This window comes from Balaenoptera musculus, chromosome 19 (genome assembly GCF_009873245.2).
Source record: "Balaenoptera musculus isolate JJ_BM4_2016_0621 chromosome 19, mBalMus1.pri.v3, whole genome shotgun sequence".
Taxonomy (NCBI): domain Eukaryota; kingdom Metazoa; phylum Chordata; class Mammalia; order Artiodactyla; family Balaenopteridae; genus Balaenoptera; species Balaenoptera musculus.
Window position 1 is genome coordinate 11,100,670 of NC_045803.1, and position 16,473 is coordinate 11,117,142.

At 43.2% G+C, this 16,473-nt stretch overlaps 1 protein-coding gene across 1 annotated transcript; it reads left to right on the forward strand.

The window, feature by feature from the left end:
• Positions 1-3,107: 3,107 nt before the first annotated feature.
• ZNF229 (zinc finger protein 229) lies at positions 3,108-15,490 on the forward strand. Its single transcript, XM_036834082.1, is given in 9 exon segments — positions 3,108-3,191; positions 3,382-3,440; positions 11,430-11,484; positions 11,487-11,555; positions 11,815-11,906; positions 13,248-13,289; positions 13,343-13,922; positions 14,150-15,065; positions 15,067-15,490. Coding segments are annotated over 9 exon segments (2,274 nt in total). The 5' UTR covers positions 3,108-3,154.
• The last annotated feature ends 983 nt before the right edge of the window (positions 15,491-16,473 follow it).

A 16,473-nucleotide genomic window follows, 5' to 3' on the forward strand; every position in this document is an offset into this window, starting at 1 on the left:
GGGTGGGGGAGGGATGGACTGGGAGTTTGGGGTTAGTAGATGCAAACTATTGTCTATAGAATGGAGGGAGAACAAGGTCCTACTGTATAGCACAGGGAACTATATTCAATGTCCTGGGATAAACCATAATAGAGGGGCTTCCCTGGTGGCGCAGCGGTTGAGAATCTGCCTGCTAATGCAGGGGACACGGGTTCGAGCCCTGGTCTGGGAAGATCCCACATGCCGCGGAGCAACTAGGCCCGTGAGCCACAACTACTGAGCCTGTGTGTCTGGAGCCTGTGCTCTGCAATAAGAGAGGCCGCGACAGTGAGAGGCCCGCGCACTGCGATGAAGAGTGGCCCCCGCTCGCCGCAACTAGAGAAAGCCCTCACACAGAAACAAAGACCCAACACAGCCAAAAATAAATAAATCAATTAATTAATTTGAAAGAAAAAAAAAAAACCATAATAGAAAAGAGTATAAAAAAGAATGTATACATGTGTATAACTGAGTCACTTTGCCATACAGCAGAAGTTAACACAACATTGTAAATCAACTATACTTCAATAATAAAAAACCTTTTTTTTAATAAATATTTATTGAGCACCTACATTGTGCCAGGAGCAGACTGACATCCCAGCCCTCAGAGAGCTCACGTTCTAGTGGGCGCAGAAGGACAGTAAACAAGAAAAACAGATGGAAGTTTAGATGATAAGTTTCATGGAGAAAAACGAAGCAGGAAGAGGGCTGTAGGAGTGCTGGCGGAGGAACTGGCCGCTTTAAGTGGGGTAGCCAGGGATGCTGCCACCGAGAAGGTGGTGCCTGAGTAGGGACCCGAAGGAGGTAGGGGGCCCGCGGACATCTGGGGAAAGGGGACGGCAGTGGAGGCCCTGAGGTGGGCGTATGACTGGTCTATTTGAAGACCAGTAAGAAGGCCAGAGAGGCTGACGGGAATGAGAAAGAGGAAGGATAAGTAGGAAATGGGGTCTTGGGAGGCCTCATAGTGTAAGGTCGTTTGGCCATTGAAAGGACGAAGGTTTTGAGTCAGGTGAAGGTTTTGGCCACAGAAGTGACATGACTTTATATTTTTAAAACTTCATTGTTCTATTTTAAGAAATTACCACCTCCACCCCAACCTTCAGCAACCACCATCCTGATCTGTCAACAGCGTCAGCATCAAGGCAGGACCCTCCACCAGCCAAAATATTATTACTCTCTGAAAGCGCAAACGATGGTTAGCATTTATTTTCTAATTTATTTATTTATTTTATTTATTTTATTTTTGGCTGCGTTGGGTCTTTGTTGCTGCGCGCGGGCTTTTCTCTAGTTGCGGCGAGCGGGGGCTACTCTTCGTTGCAGTGCACAGGTTTCTCATGGCGGTGGCTTCTCTTGTTGCAGAGCACGGGCTCTAAGTGCGTGGGCTTCAGTAGTTGTGGCTTGCGGGCTCTAGAGCGCAGGCTCCGTAGTTGTGGCGCACGGGCTTAGTCGCTCCGCGGCATGTGGGATCTTCCCGGACCAGGGCTCGAACCCATGTCCCCTGCATTGGCAGGAAGATTCTTAACCACTGCACCACCGGGGAAGTCCCATAAATCATAGATATTCTTATAATACAGTTTGTGTAGATGTTTCAAAATATTGCTTCTGCTCATTACTATTTTGAAATTACAGTAGTTGATTCATTCTTGATAATTAATAAACAAGCACACACTTGATGTTTTAATATTTTTGAAGGTTGTCTTTCAGTGTAATTAGCTTTTAAAATCATCCTGTGTTTTATTTTATGCATTTAAAACATTATTCTGAAGAGAAGTCCATAAATATCACCCAACTGTCAAAGGAGGTCATGGAACAGGAAAGGTTACAATCTCTGATTTAGAAGACATTTGCTCACCCATATCCTGATTTTTATTTTTATTTTTTAAAATTTATTTTATTGAAGAATAGTTGATTTACAGTGTTGTGTTAATTCCTGCTGCACAGCAAAGCAATTCAGTTATACATTCATATACACTCTTTTTCATATTCTTTTCTTTTTTTAATATTTATTTATTTGGTTGTGCCGGGTCTTAGTTGCGGCAGGCGGGCTCCTTAATTGTGGCATGCGAACTCTTAGTTGCAACATGCATGTGGGATCTAGTTCCCTGGCCAGGGATCGAGCCTGGGCCCCCTACATTGGGAGCACGGAGTCTTAACCACTGCGCCACCAGGGAAGTCCCTCATGTTCTTTTCCATTATGGTTTATCACAGGATATAGGTCCTGTGATATACAGTAGGACCTTGTTGTTTATCCATTCTATATGTAATAGTTTGCATCTGCTAATCCCAAACTCCCACTCCATCCCTCCCCGCCCCCTCCACCGGCAACCACAAATCTGTTCTCTGTGTCTGTGAGTCTGTTTCTGTTTCGTAGATAAGTTCATTTGTGTCGTATTTTAGATTCCACATATAAGTGATATCATATGGTATTTGTCTTTCTCGGTCTGACTTATTTCACTTAGTATGATAATCTCTAGGTCCATCAATGTTGCTGCAAATGGCATTATTTCATTCTTCTTTATGGCTGAATAGCATTCCACTGTCATATCCTGATTTTTAGAATCCTTCAGGACAGGGATGTGGATGTTTTAGTTTTGCAATCCCCAGACTGTTGCGTTAGTGAAGCTTTTACACTCCAGGTTTTCCTTCACAGGGCACAGGTCCTGTATGTTTGTGGGATCTGTACCCTTCTGTAAGGCCCTGTGTCTCACTGCGAGATTTCTGCTGCTGGGCCCTCCCTGCAGACACTCCTCTGACTGTACAGCCATCTGCGACATGCATGGCTCTCTGGATTGTGAGTTCCCCCAGAGCAGGGACTGTGCGTATAGCCGCTCAGTACATGTCCTCTGCATGAATGGCATCCAGAGGGTGTGAACTTTGGGGCCAGAAGAAAGAACTCAGATAAAGTCAAGTTCCTTCTTGAGCCCACAGGTCCCTGGAACGTGGAAACCAAGAAGCAGGCTCTGGAGAGTGGAGGTGGAGGTAGGTATTTGGGACCCTGGGTATCCATCTGAAGCTCCTCATCAGAGCTTGGACAGTCTCAAGAATGAAGAACCACTGGATCTTCTGCTTCTCCAGTTTAGGAAGATCAGAGGATAAATAAAACTGCTGATTCTCCAGAAACCTAGGAGGGGTCACCATGGAGACTTTTTCCTCCTCAAGGCGGGAGGAAAGAGGTGAGAGCTTACGAAGGGTGGGGGAGAATCTAAGCCGGGTGTGGAGAGAGGAAAAGTGAAGTGGATGAGGAGTTGCATCCAGTGAAAAGAAACCAGTCTGTAAGGGGGCAGACATTCGTGAGGTCCAGGTGGGTAGTCAGAGCGCCCAGGCAGGCCCCACCCTTCTTAAGGCTTCTCTCTTCTCCTACAGCCCTGCGTTCTCAAGCCTCAGCCCTTTCCCAAGATGCGGAAGACAAAACCAAGTTTCAGGTGGGTCGAGTTCTCTTTTCTCTCCAGAAATAACAACGTAAGGCATCAGAGTAAACATAACCTCCCTCCCTTGGTAAAAGGAAAAAGAGGGGAAAAAAACATATTAGGTGAGCACGTTACATTACTCAGTGCATTTATCTCCAAAATAGCTGTGTGAGAGAGGTGGTATGATTCTGCTTTAGAGATGAAGAAATGAGTGTTGAATCCTGGATTTGAGCCCAGGTCTGTAGGACTCTGTAATGTGCCTGTTTGCTCTACATGCGGCCTGTCAATAATGGTTTCATCTAAGGGCCTGAGCCCGCATTATGGAGAGAGGTGACTCCAAATAATGCATCCTCCTTCTCTGCCCAGGTTTTTCTCCTCAGTGGGACATTTCTTCTTATTCATTTCCAGATGTTGTATTCTCCATGTAATACACGCTACCAAAACTTATACCATGAACAAAGTTAAAAGACAGCATATTGGGTGAAAAAAGCTTCGTGGACAACAAAATTTTAATATCCTTATTTTAAAAACAGGAGCTGGGAATAAAGACCTGAGCCTTCGTGTTCAGGAAGGGAGAAAAGAGGAAAAACAAATGACCGATAATCATATGAAAAGATGATCAGCCTCTAGTAATCAAAGTGATGCAGATTGAAACAAGATGTGATTCTTTTCCTAGCAGATGACCAAAGATTTGAAAGATCGGTGTTCACTGTTAGCTGACATATGGAGGAATGGGTACATCCACACAATTGCAGGGGCATTTCAGCCCTTGCAGAAGTTCTGCAAATCTCTGCTGCAGTATTTCCCACTCCAAGAATTCTAAGTCAGAGCAAGTGTTCAAAGAATGATCATCACAGCATTGTTTATAACAGCGAAAAAAAAAAAGATGGTGGAGTGGACTCCATGTCCATCTATTGGATTGGTGTTGGATTGATGGATTATTGTGGTTTCATTCGTCCTCTTGTCTCGATCCTGTGCTGCTATCAAGTGAGATAAAGTGGGTGAAAATATTAGGACATGGAAATATGTGCGCGCGCGCACGCTCTCTCTCTCTCATTATATATACATGTGTATGTTGTAACTTGTCTTTAAATTGGGGGAAAAGAAGTCAAAGTGAATGCAGAATTTTAAGTACCTTTTTCAATACATGATATTATTTTATAAAGCTTTCTCTAATGAAAAGAGATTATAGAAAAAAATTTGCAGGAATTCCCTGGCGGTCCAGTGGTTAGGACTTGGTGCTTTCACTGCAGGGGCCTGGGTTCAATCCCTGGTCAGGGAACTAAGATGCTGCAAGCCGGGTTGCATGGCCAAGAAAAAAAAATTTGCAAGTTTGAGTCATTTGCTTTAATTTTAAATATTATTGATGAACTCCCTGTAATGAGAGCTGAAGAAATTAGCACTTTTTAACTTCCCACCATCTCCTGATATATTATTATTATTATCATGGTTCCGTTCTCATCTGTCACCATCTATTCCCACCATTGGGTTGTCTCAGTTCTCTTTATATAAGTCGTTGCTCACCACTTGTCCTTTTACCACGGTTTCTTCATGCCTGACTAGTTTGATTTATCTGTCAGTTGGCTTAATTTCCTCCACAGTTTGTTGTCTTTTCCAAAGAAGACTTGTGGATGCCATATCCTCTGAGTTTTCCATGCTTAAAAATGTCTGTTGCCTTTATGCTTAAATGGCAAATTGTCTGGGCTTAGAATTCTTAAATTCACTCTCAGAACTTTGTATAAGTTGCTTCATTTTCTACTGGCATTAAATCCAGTGCTGGCCTTTTTATCATTCCTTCTCCATTCATCTCCTGGTGAGCTAAGTTTATTCTGGTCATTTTCCCCAGAAAGGTCTGTCGTGTTTATACTTGACAATATTTTGGCTGGGTGTCATCTTCAAGGATTTTTGAAAGCCAGTGACCCTTGGTCTTTACTGCCCTTGCTCTGTGATCTTTTGGCATTGATTAGTTCTTTTTCTCCCTGGATGTCTACTGTTACTATGATTTTTTTCATTTGGACCTACTGGAACTCATGCTATAAATGGTGTAACTTCTGGATCTATCTTCCCTATTCTTTAACTTTTCTTTTATTCTTTTCTTCAGAATTTTTCATTGTGTTCCAGGAGCCTGATCTGTTTTCCAGTTCACTGGCTTGTTCTTCAGTGATGTTCATTCGGCTGTTTAGCTCATCTCTTGAAATATTTTGTTTGTTTTTTCCAATCATAACAGTGATTTTTTTACACTTTAAGAATTCTGGTTATTTTTTTTTTCTAGCAATTTTTTCCCTCAAAAAAAAAAAAATCAAGTGAATGTACCTTTTGAGTCCTGGGTGTTAAGACTATTTTCTTATCTTCTTCAAAAGCCATTGTGGTTCACAGTTATGAGACTTTGCTCCTGCCTGACCCCACCTTTTATACCACATAGAAGGGTACTATCATGTAGATATTTTTTGGATTGTCTGTCTTATTAACTCATAATATTAAGCCTGTGCAGCTTAATACTAACAGTACTAGTTAATAGTTAATAGTACTAGTTTACATATATTTTATTATAATCTTCAAAATAAAAACTTAAGTCAGATAATACCAAGGTCTAGAAGAAAAAAATCAGTCTTTCTCTTCCAATTCTGTCCTCCCCGAGATGCCCAGCATTAACAAAAGGATGTGTACCTATCAGCCCTTTCGTCATGTGAGAAGACATCTGTAGGTCACCCCCTTTATAAACAAATGGAAATGTGTATGTTGTACATGTAGTCCATATTTTACTACTTATATTATTCCATTCAGATCATTACCAATTCTAGCACTAAAAACAGTACAGCGATAAATCTCCTTTCATACACACAAACACATATGTCCTTATATCCTGTTGCTTTAATCTTTAAATTCACTAGTATAGATTTCTAAATATTGTTGGGCCAAAAGGAACACACTTCTTTTTAAAATTTTTAATGTATTATTTCTGGAGTATTTGACAGGAAATCATAGCCATTCACACGTTTCCCCACATCTTCAAGGATATATCAGTATGAAACATTGTTGCTTATCTGATGGAGGGGGGTGTGTGGCAAAGATCTCCCATTTTGTTTTGCAATTTCCTGCATAGTGGATGCATGATAAGCATCTTTCCCTGTGTTTATTGGCTGCATTTGTATTTTCTCATCTGAATTGCTTATGAAATACTTTTGCCCATTATTGCATTATTTCTAACTATGTTTTTAGGCGCTCTTTCAGTAGTAGCGTTGTTCACTCACCTATCAAAAGTCTTACCATTGTTTTATCTCAGTCTTTACTTTCTGAATGGTGACTTGACCATAAAGAAGGTTAAATTTTTTATATAGGTAAATGATTTGTTCTCTTTTGAAAATCTGGTTTCATATCTAGTTTCAAAAGACCTTACCCATCCAAAGCTTAATCCAAAAGGCACCTAAATGGTTTTTTAATATTTACATTAAAATTTTTTAAATCTCTAATGTGACTATAATTTACTTTTGTAAATGGCATAAGGTTGACGTTTAACTTTATTTTCTTCAAGATGGATAGCTAATTATGACAATGCCATTTATTACGTTAATGATTTATTTGCAAGTCAACGGAAATACCGTCTTTATCATTTATGTGTTCATTTATGTATTTATGTGTGTATATATTATATATATAAATACATAAATGAATATATGTATATATATTATATGTATGAAGAGAGGAGAAATATATCAATTGATTCACATTTCACATGACCTGACTGTTCCTGCATTCTGTACTCTGGTCTACTGAGTTACCTGTACATCTCTGCATTATTTTACTATTCATACTGAACACATACTTCGGAAATTCAAAATTATGAAGAAAAAATGAATAATGTTAAAATGAAAGTTTGGGTGAAACTTAATTGTAATGTTCTCCAAACCAGGTGCCCTTTCTCATGGTTGATCTTGAATGACTTCTTTTCAGTTATTTGTGTGGTCATTCGTCTGTTCACGTTTCATTCCATTTATTCCTTCAGCAAATATTTGTTGCACACCTGCTATGGGCCAAACGTTATTCTTAGCAGACTTTTAAAAAATGAATTAGATAAGAGAAATTAGGAACAGGGAAGAATACAGGATAACTTTAAGGTAGATGGTACTGTTTACCCCCAGAGGGTAAGGAGAGAACAATTTGGGAGGAAAAACTCGATGCTAATTGGGCTTTTTTTGGCTCAAGATACCTTTTAGACATGCAAGTGGTAGTTGGATATGGCAGGGCTCAGTGTGGAAGGCAGAGCTGGGTATGAAGATTTGGAAGTTAGTGGCTGGTCCACATCTGTTTAATTGCCAAACTGATCACGTCTGGCCCGAGCTTTCTCCCACCTCTGGTCTTTAGATCGATCTAGGATTCTGCCTGGAAGTGTACTCGGCTGATGACGCTCCTTCTCCAAACTGGGAATATGGGTTCCTCTAGGCTGTGCTCCTCTGATCTCATTTGGGCGGCAGGATAGCATGGTGGTTACAGCGTGGTGAGTCAGGCTGCCCAAGCTCAGTCCTGACTTGACACTTACTAGGTGTATGTTCTTGGATAAATAATATTCAACTCTCTGAGTCCCCATTTTTCTCGACTGTGAAAAGGGAGAGCTATAGTAAGTACCTTGTGAGTAGTTACTGACCTAACCAAGATAATAGAGGGTTTCTGACATTCCAGAAATTTCTCACTTTTGGTGAGTTCTGAGACAATTAAATGAGATAAGGCATATAAAAATACTTAGTCTAGGGACTTCCCTGGCGGTACAGTGGTTAAGACTCGCACTACTAATGCAGGGGGTGCAGGTTCGATACCTGGTCAGGGAACTAAGATCCCACTTGCTGCGCAGCATGGCCAAAAAAACCCCAAAACCAAAAAACAGCAACAAAAAAATACTTAGTCTAGTACCCACCTTATAGTAAGTGAGTTATAAATATAAGGTATTGATATTATCTGCTTTGTATCTTCTCTTTCTTTTTCCTTTTTAATAATTAAGTTATGATTGATATACAATGTTATATTAGTTTCAGGTGTACAGCCTAGTACTCGATATTTTTATATGTTATGTAATGATCAATAAGACCACAATAAGGATATTTTTATACTTTATGGAATGATCAATAAGACTGGTTACCATCCATTACCATAAAGAGTTGTTACAGTGTTACTTACTGTATTCCCTGTATGTACATTACATCCCCTTGACTCATTTCATAGCTGGAAGTTTCGTCTCATTTTCTTGTCCCCTGGTAACACACATCTTGGCTTTTCTAAGGACAGTTGTTAAAGTATAGTCTCTCTGGAACAAGGCTCTGTGTGTTAATGTTCTAGCTCTGTCTCTTACAAGCTGTGTGTCCTTGGCCAAGTTGCTTCACCTCCTGCATCGGGGTCTCCAAGACTACCCCGTGTTCAGAGATTTCTCCAGGACTCAAGGGGCTCAGTGTATAGTTTTACTCATGGCTGAGATTACTGCAACACCACCCTCGGCTGTGCCTGGCTTCCTCCAGACTTCACCCCACATGCCTTTTCCCTTTGCTGATTTTTTTTTTAAACAGTGATAAGTCTTAGCCATGAGTGGGACTATATACTGAGTCCTTCTAGCGGATCATAGAACTTGGAGGTGGCCTTGGGGACTGCCAACACAAGCCTCATGAAGGCCGGGCTGTGTCTTTCTTCCTCATCTCTCTGATTCCTGGGGCCTAATACTGTTTTATAGGAACTGAATAATTCTTGAATGTGTTGACCTGTGTGCACTAAACCTTACTACAGCTACCTTGCCTTAATATTTTCTTATTAAAAATATATCCTTGAATTTTTTTTTAAAAGTGAAATAGGAATCACAACTCACTCTTACCTTGTAATACCTTGTCACGGGTATTCCAGGGGCAGGCTGAAGGGAAAGTATCATTCTCAAAGCCCTCCTGTACAATTGTCTCCCTCTTAAGAAAGCATGTCACAGTCTAACTGAAGTCCGTGACGATAATATAGTTGATTACTACATTTCAAAATTTATAACGGCCATTTTTTTTTCTCACTGGACCAAAGCAATTCTCTTAAAAAACCTGGGCTTCTCTCTTCCACAAGGAAGGTGAATATCTTGCCATTTGCAGCAACATGGATGGACCTCGAGCACATTATGCTAAGTGAGATAAGTGAGAAAGAGAAAGAAAAGTACCATATGATGTCACTTATATGTGGAATCTAAAAAAGTCAATCTCATAAAAAAACAGAATGGTAGTTACCAGGGGATGGGGGAGTGGGGTGATAATATTGATGTTGTTTAAGGGTACAAACTTGCAACTGGTGTAAATAAACCATAGAAATCTAATGTACAGTATAATTAATATAGACAACAATATTGTGCTACAATCATCAAACTTGTTAAAAGACTAAAACTGACTTAGCCCAATCAGTAAAAAGAAAGGATAAGTATGTAATGTGATAGAGGTGCTAAATATAGCTACCCTGGAAATCATATTACAGTATATAAATGTATTGAATCAATACTTTGTATACCTTAAATTTACACAATGTTATATGTCAAATATATTCAATTAAAAAAATAAAGTACTTAAATGATTAAAGAAAAAAACAAAATCCTGGGCCACAGTTCATAACTAAGGATGACACAGTATGATTTTATTTTTATTTATTTATTTATTTAAATTTTATTTTATTTATTTTTGGCTGCGTTGGGTCTTTGTTGCTGCGCAGGGACTTTTCTCTAGTTGCGGCAACCGGGGGCTGTTCTTCGTTGCAGTGTGCAGGCTTCTCATTGAGGTGGCTTCTCTTGTTGCGGAGCACGGGCCCTAGAGCACGCAGGCTTCAGTAGTTGCGATGCATGGGCTCAGTAGTTGTGGTGCGCGGGCTCTAGGGCACACGGGCTTCAACAGTTGTGGCATGTGGGCTTCAGTAGTTGTGGCATGCAGGCTTCAGTAGTTGTGGCTCGTGGGCTCTAGAGCGCAGGCTCAGTAGTTGTGGCTCACAGGCTTAATTGCTTTGCGGCATGTGGGATCTTCCCGGACCAGGGCTCAAACCCGTGTCCCCTGCATTGGCAGGCAGATTCTTAACCACTGCGCCACCAGGGAAGTCCCGCAGTATGATTTTTTTTTTAATTAATTAATTTATTTATGGCTGTGTTGGGTCTTCATTTCTGTGCGAGGGCTTTCTCTAGTTGTGGCAAGTGGGGGCCACTCTTCATCGCAGTGCACGGGCCTCTCACTGTCGCGGCCTCTCTTGTTGCGGAGTGCAGGCTCAGTAGTTGTGGCTCACGGGCCTAGTTGCTCCACGGCATGTGGGATCTTCCCACACCAGGGCTCGAACTCGTGTCCTCTTCATTAGCAGGCAGATTCTCAACCACTGCGCCACCAGGGAAGCCCGCCGCAGTATGATTTTAAATCCCATAGTTCGAACCGCTGCTCTAGAGGTCTCCTCTGCACGGGGCGATGGTTGCTTTAACACACATTGGTTGCTTCTGTCAAGTGCTGACAAGGAAGCCCCTAAAAGGTGTGTGTGTGGAGTGGGTGGAGGGCTATGGCAGCAAAGAGCAGGATTCGCCCAACAGCTGATGGAGGGGTGAGGGGCTGGTGGGGGAAAAACAGTCATTCTGGCAGAGAAGGTAATTTGGGGGCGTGTGCAAACACAGCCATGTTAAAATTAGGCACAGTTGGAGCTATAAGTTGTCACAGTCTTTTTGGAGGACAAGTCGATCATCTGCCAGTTAGAGTCAAATTGTAAAATGCGCAGACCCTGTGATGCAGCCATTCCATTTCGAGGAAGTGGCCCTCAGAAGTGCTCACACTGAGCAAAGGATGTTTGCTTTAACTCTTTGGATAACCATGGAAGATCAGTTGCTTAGAATCAAAATTATTGGCACCAAACGTTTAAAAAACTGGATTTGACTCATCACCCTGAACAATTTCCTGCTCTCCTGTCTACTTTTCTTCGTGATGCCAAGTTTACCTTTCATCCAGTGGGTGTTGGTGATCATGGTGCTTCACATTCTAGGAGCCACTGACCTTCAAGGACGTGGCTGTGACCTTCACGGAGGAGGAGCTGGGGCTGTGGACTCCACCCGGAGGAAGCTGTACCAAGACGTGATGCTGGAGAACTTCCGGAACCTGCTCTCTGTGGGTGAGAGGAACCTCTAAGCAATTGAAACTTAACTTATTGGTGTGCTCTTGTTCCCTGGAGAGAGGCTATTTTTGGTCTTAGAATACAGGTTACATCCTTTTTATATAGAAATGTTATAGCAGTTTCATTTAACTAGTCCTGAATCTTTTCCTCATCTGTCCTTCAAATGCCTGGAAATCATGGGATTAGGGCTGCATTTTCCAATTATTTTTTACACCTCAAAAACGAGCCTTAGCCTTGCATTTTCTTGCGATTTCAGGGCAACAACTTTTCAAGCCTGATAAGCTGTCCCATTTGGAACAAGGCAAAGAGACTTGGGTGACAGAGAAACTCCAAGAGAGGCACATCCAGGTGAGAACCATGGAGTCTAGAGTCCTGGCCGGGCAGTGAGGGGTGAGCTGGCCGTGCAGCGGCCGTCCCCCACCCTTGGTCTTGCCTGTGGATACGGCAGGTACTGTAGTAGGTGATTGTTGTGCGACTGCATTTCTGTTACTCAGTCCCGATCCTCTCATGCTTCCTTCATGATTTCCAGAGAGTGATATACCCAGAGGGAGTGAGGGGGTCTCCGGACTTCCTTCCCTCTGATAGAAGGAGACCGGCAGTGTAAGACAAGCAAGCCAGTAGCAGAGAGACTGTTCCAGCAGGTTGACAATCCTCTGATGGATTTCTCGCTTAACTCCAGTATCCTACAAGTTCGTGGCTATAAACAGGTTCATGTTACCTCAACCTTAAAAGATAAAAACGATAGCCAATAAAGAATATCAGAAAGTGTGGACACATCTTTCAAATCACGTGGAGCTCTGTGGTAAATACGACAGTTGGCTGGCTCGCCAGCAGTGACGGGAATACACGGAGATTTTTATGTCTCCAGACCTTGTCCATAGCCCCTGGATTCCTGTTGAATATGCTCACAGAAGACACCGGCACAGATGGAGCACTTCGGAGGATTGGGGGCTTTGTTCCCTTTCCAAGTGCAGCTCACACATCCCAGCATCACAGTTACCCTGGGAGGTAGTGTGGTGAGAGTGCCCACAAGCGTGGGCTCTAAAATCAGGCTTGTGTGATGGCATCCCAGCTCCGCACTTCCTCGTGCACGACGGACTAACTTAACTAGCCTACTTACCCTCTCTGTGCCTGGGTTTCCTCCTCTGTAAAATGAAGACATTGATGGTTCCTACCTCCATGTTATTCTGAGGGTTAAAAAGTTAATATGTGTACCTCTTTGGCACATAGGAAGTGTTATAAGAGCATTCGATATTATTGTTGTTGTTATCAACAACAGCATTATCAAGTAAAGAAGTAAATTTTTGCGTGTGTAAAATACCCTCCAGAATTTCTTTTTTGCTTGGCAGCTCTATGATGAGACAGAGTCTGTAGCTAATAGGATCATATTCACATTTAGCCTTTGCTGTAGACCTGAAACTAACACAACAGTGTCAATCAACTATACTCCAATAAAAATTTAAAAAAAGAAAAACTTAAAAAAACTAAAAACAACAACAAAAAACCATTTAGCTTCAAAGCTTATTAATAGGAGCCTCTTCCTTTTTTCAGACACAGAATGAAGCACCACGATAGTTATGATACATAAAGCAGAATTTTTCTCTAGGCCGTTATCAGTCCAAGTCTGAAAGCCTGATATCCCTGAGCCAGTCTTGTACTTGTTCTCACAAGTTGCCTTTAACTCCATAGGAGACAAGGATGAAAAGGACATGGAGTATATTCAAGAAAAGGAATTAAGATTGCTTTTGCACAGAGAGCTCTCCTACTGGAAAATCTTGGAACAGGTGGCTGGTGAATTAACTCAGAATCAAGACCATAGAGTAAATCTTCAAGGGATGGATTTCCAGTTCTCAGAAGATGCTTCTCTCTGTCAAGCGGGGAAAGGAGCATCTACTCAGGGTTCTCACATGGAAAATTTGGTAGACAGTCTTCAAGGGGATGGGTCCAGCAATTTAGAAAATCAAGAGTTTCCAGCCTGCAAAGCTGTGACACCTGTCTCCATTCAAGAATCTTGGATAAAAGCCTTTGTGAATGAGCCATGGAATGTTCAGGAAAGGTGTAAAAAAGTCGACATGGAAAATACAATATATAAATGTGACTGGGGTGATTATGGCTTCAGGATATCATGTGGTCATGATGACCACAGAAAACCTGAAAGAGGGAAACCACGTAACTGTGATAAATGTAGAGAAAACTGCATTAAAAAGTCAGTACTTCAACACTCTAACTCCGGAGAGAACGGCTTTAAAAGAAATGAACGTGGAAATGGCCTCAGGGATGACTCAAACCTTCCCACTCAGCCAAGGGTGCCCTTGAAAGAGAAACCCTATAAATATCAAGAGTTTGCTAAGAGCTTGAGGCCAGGTGCCTGTCTGGAGAGACCTCAAAGAATCCCCACAGGACACAAATCCTTTAAAAATACCGAGCACGGTCGGGTCTTCAGGCAGAACACACACCTTCACAGCCTCCCCGGGGCCCACGCAGGAGACATGCCCTATGGATGCGATGTCTGTGGCAAGGGGTTCAGGTATAAATCAGTCCTTCTCATTCACCAGGGAGTGCACACGGGAGAGAAACCTTATAAATGCGAGGTGGGCGGCAAGGCCTTCGGGCGAAGCTCCAACCTGCTTGTCCATCACCGGGTCCCCACTGGGAGAAACCGTATAAATGCAGCAAGTGCAGGAAAGGCTTCAGCTACAGCTCGGTGCTTCAGGTCCATCAGAGGCTGCACACGGGGGAGAAGCCCTACACATGCAGCGAGCGTGGCAGAGGATTCTATGCTAAGTCCACCTTACGTGAGCATCAGCATGTCCACCTGGGGGAGAAGCCCCATAGCTGTGTCAAATGCCGGAAGGGATTCAGTTGTAGCTTGCATCTCAGCAGTCATCAGAAAACGCACCCAGGAGAGAAACCCTACCAGCGTGACCAGTGCGACAAGGGTTTCAGTCACAACTCGCACCTCCAGGCTCACCAGAGGGTTCACGCGGGTCAGCGCCTCTACGAGTGTGATGTGTGTGGGAAGAGCTTCAGCTACAGCTCGGGGCTTCTCACACATCAGAGACTGCGTACAAGAGAGAAGCCCTACAGATGCGAGTGTGGGAAAGGCTTCAGCCGAAGCTCAGACCTCCATGTCCATCAGAGGGTCCACACGGGAGAGAAGCCCTACAGATGCACCAAGTGTGGGAAAGGCTTCCAGCGGAATTCAGACCTTCACAGTCACCAGAGGGTCCACACGGGGGAGAGGCCCTACATCTATGATGTGTGTGGGAAGGGCTTCATTTACAGCTCTGACCTCCTCATCCTTCAGAGGGTCCACACAGGAGAGAAACCCTGTAAATGCACCGAGTGCAGCAAAGGCTTCAGTTACAGCTCAGGACTTCTCATCCACCACAGGGTCCACACGGACAAGAGACCATACCGATGCAAAGAGTGCGGAAAGGGCTTCAGATGCACCTTGAACCTCCACAAACATCAATGAGTCCACACGGGCAAGAAGCCCTACACGTGTTGAGTGGAGCAAGAAATTCAGCTATGGTTCCAACCTTCTCACCCACCAGACACTGCACATGGGAGAGAAGCCCTACACTTGTTACGAATGTGGAAAGGGCTTCCGGTACGGCTCAGGTCTCCTCAGTCATAAGAGAGTGCACACTGGAGAGAAACCCTATAGATGTGATGTGTGTGGGAAGGGCTACAGTCAGAGCTCACATCTCCAAGGCCATCAGAGGGTCCACACTAGCGAGAAGCCCTATAAATGCAAAGAGTGTGGGAAGGGCTTTGGTCGAAGCTCCTGTCTCCATGTCCATCAGAGGGTCCACACTGGAGAGAAGCCCTACAAGTGTGCAGAGTGTGGGAAAGGCTTCAGTTATAGCTCAGGTCTGCGAAATCACCAGAGGGCGCATTTAAGTGAGGAACCTTACAAGGAGACCTGAGTTGAGGTCTCCCATCAGAACTCAGAACTTTACATTCATCTCAGCACCAAGGCAAGGGACAAACGTCATGGACGTGATGTGTAGGGAGGTCTGCAGGAGAGACTGACCTTTTCATAGCAGCTGGTCTGTCTAGGAAGGGAAAATCTGGAAGTTTGGTAAATAGGGAAAACACTTCAGTCACAAACTTCAGTCTTTTTTTTTTTAATTTATTAATTTATTTTTGGCTGCGTTGGGTCTTCGTTGCTGTGCGCAGGCTTTCTCTAGTTGTGGCGAGCGGGGGCTACTCTTCGTTGCGATGCGAGGGCTTCTCATTGCAGTGGCTTCTCTTGTTGCGGAGCACAGGCTCTAGGCGCGCAGGCTTCACTAGTTGTGGCACATGGGCTTCAGTAGTTGTGGCTCGCAGGCTGTAGAGCGCAAGCTCAGTAGTTGTGGCGCACAGGCTTAGTTGTTCTGTGGCATGTGGGATCTTCCCGGACCAGGGCTCGAACCCGTGTCCCCTGCATTGGCAGGCGGATTCTTAACCACTGCGCCACCAAGGAAGCCCCACTTTTACATATTTTACTTTATAACAAAGAGTATATATCAATTTTATAGCAACAGTAAAGCTATTTTTTAAAAATTAGTCTGCTGGAACAATCCCTTATAGTCAAGGATCCATGTTATAATCTCTATAATTTTTTTTTCTTTTTCTACTGTTCACTTAGCACCCAGTACCAAATACAAGTTATACAAATGAACTGTGAAATTTGTGATTTAGATACTTTCAGAGGCTACATCATTTTTGCTGGCTGGTAGGAGATGAGGTGGCCTGGATAATTGGGAGGACCCGTTTGGCACTTCTGTTCTACATTCTGGCCCTCTGGGACCCGTGAGCCCACAAGCCTGGCTTCATAGAGGACGGCGCACCATGACTCCAATCTGACTTCTGCATCTGGGTGACTCAGGAGACCTGAGACCTCAGACTGTGCTGAGTTCCTTTCTGC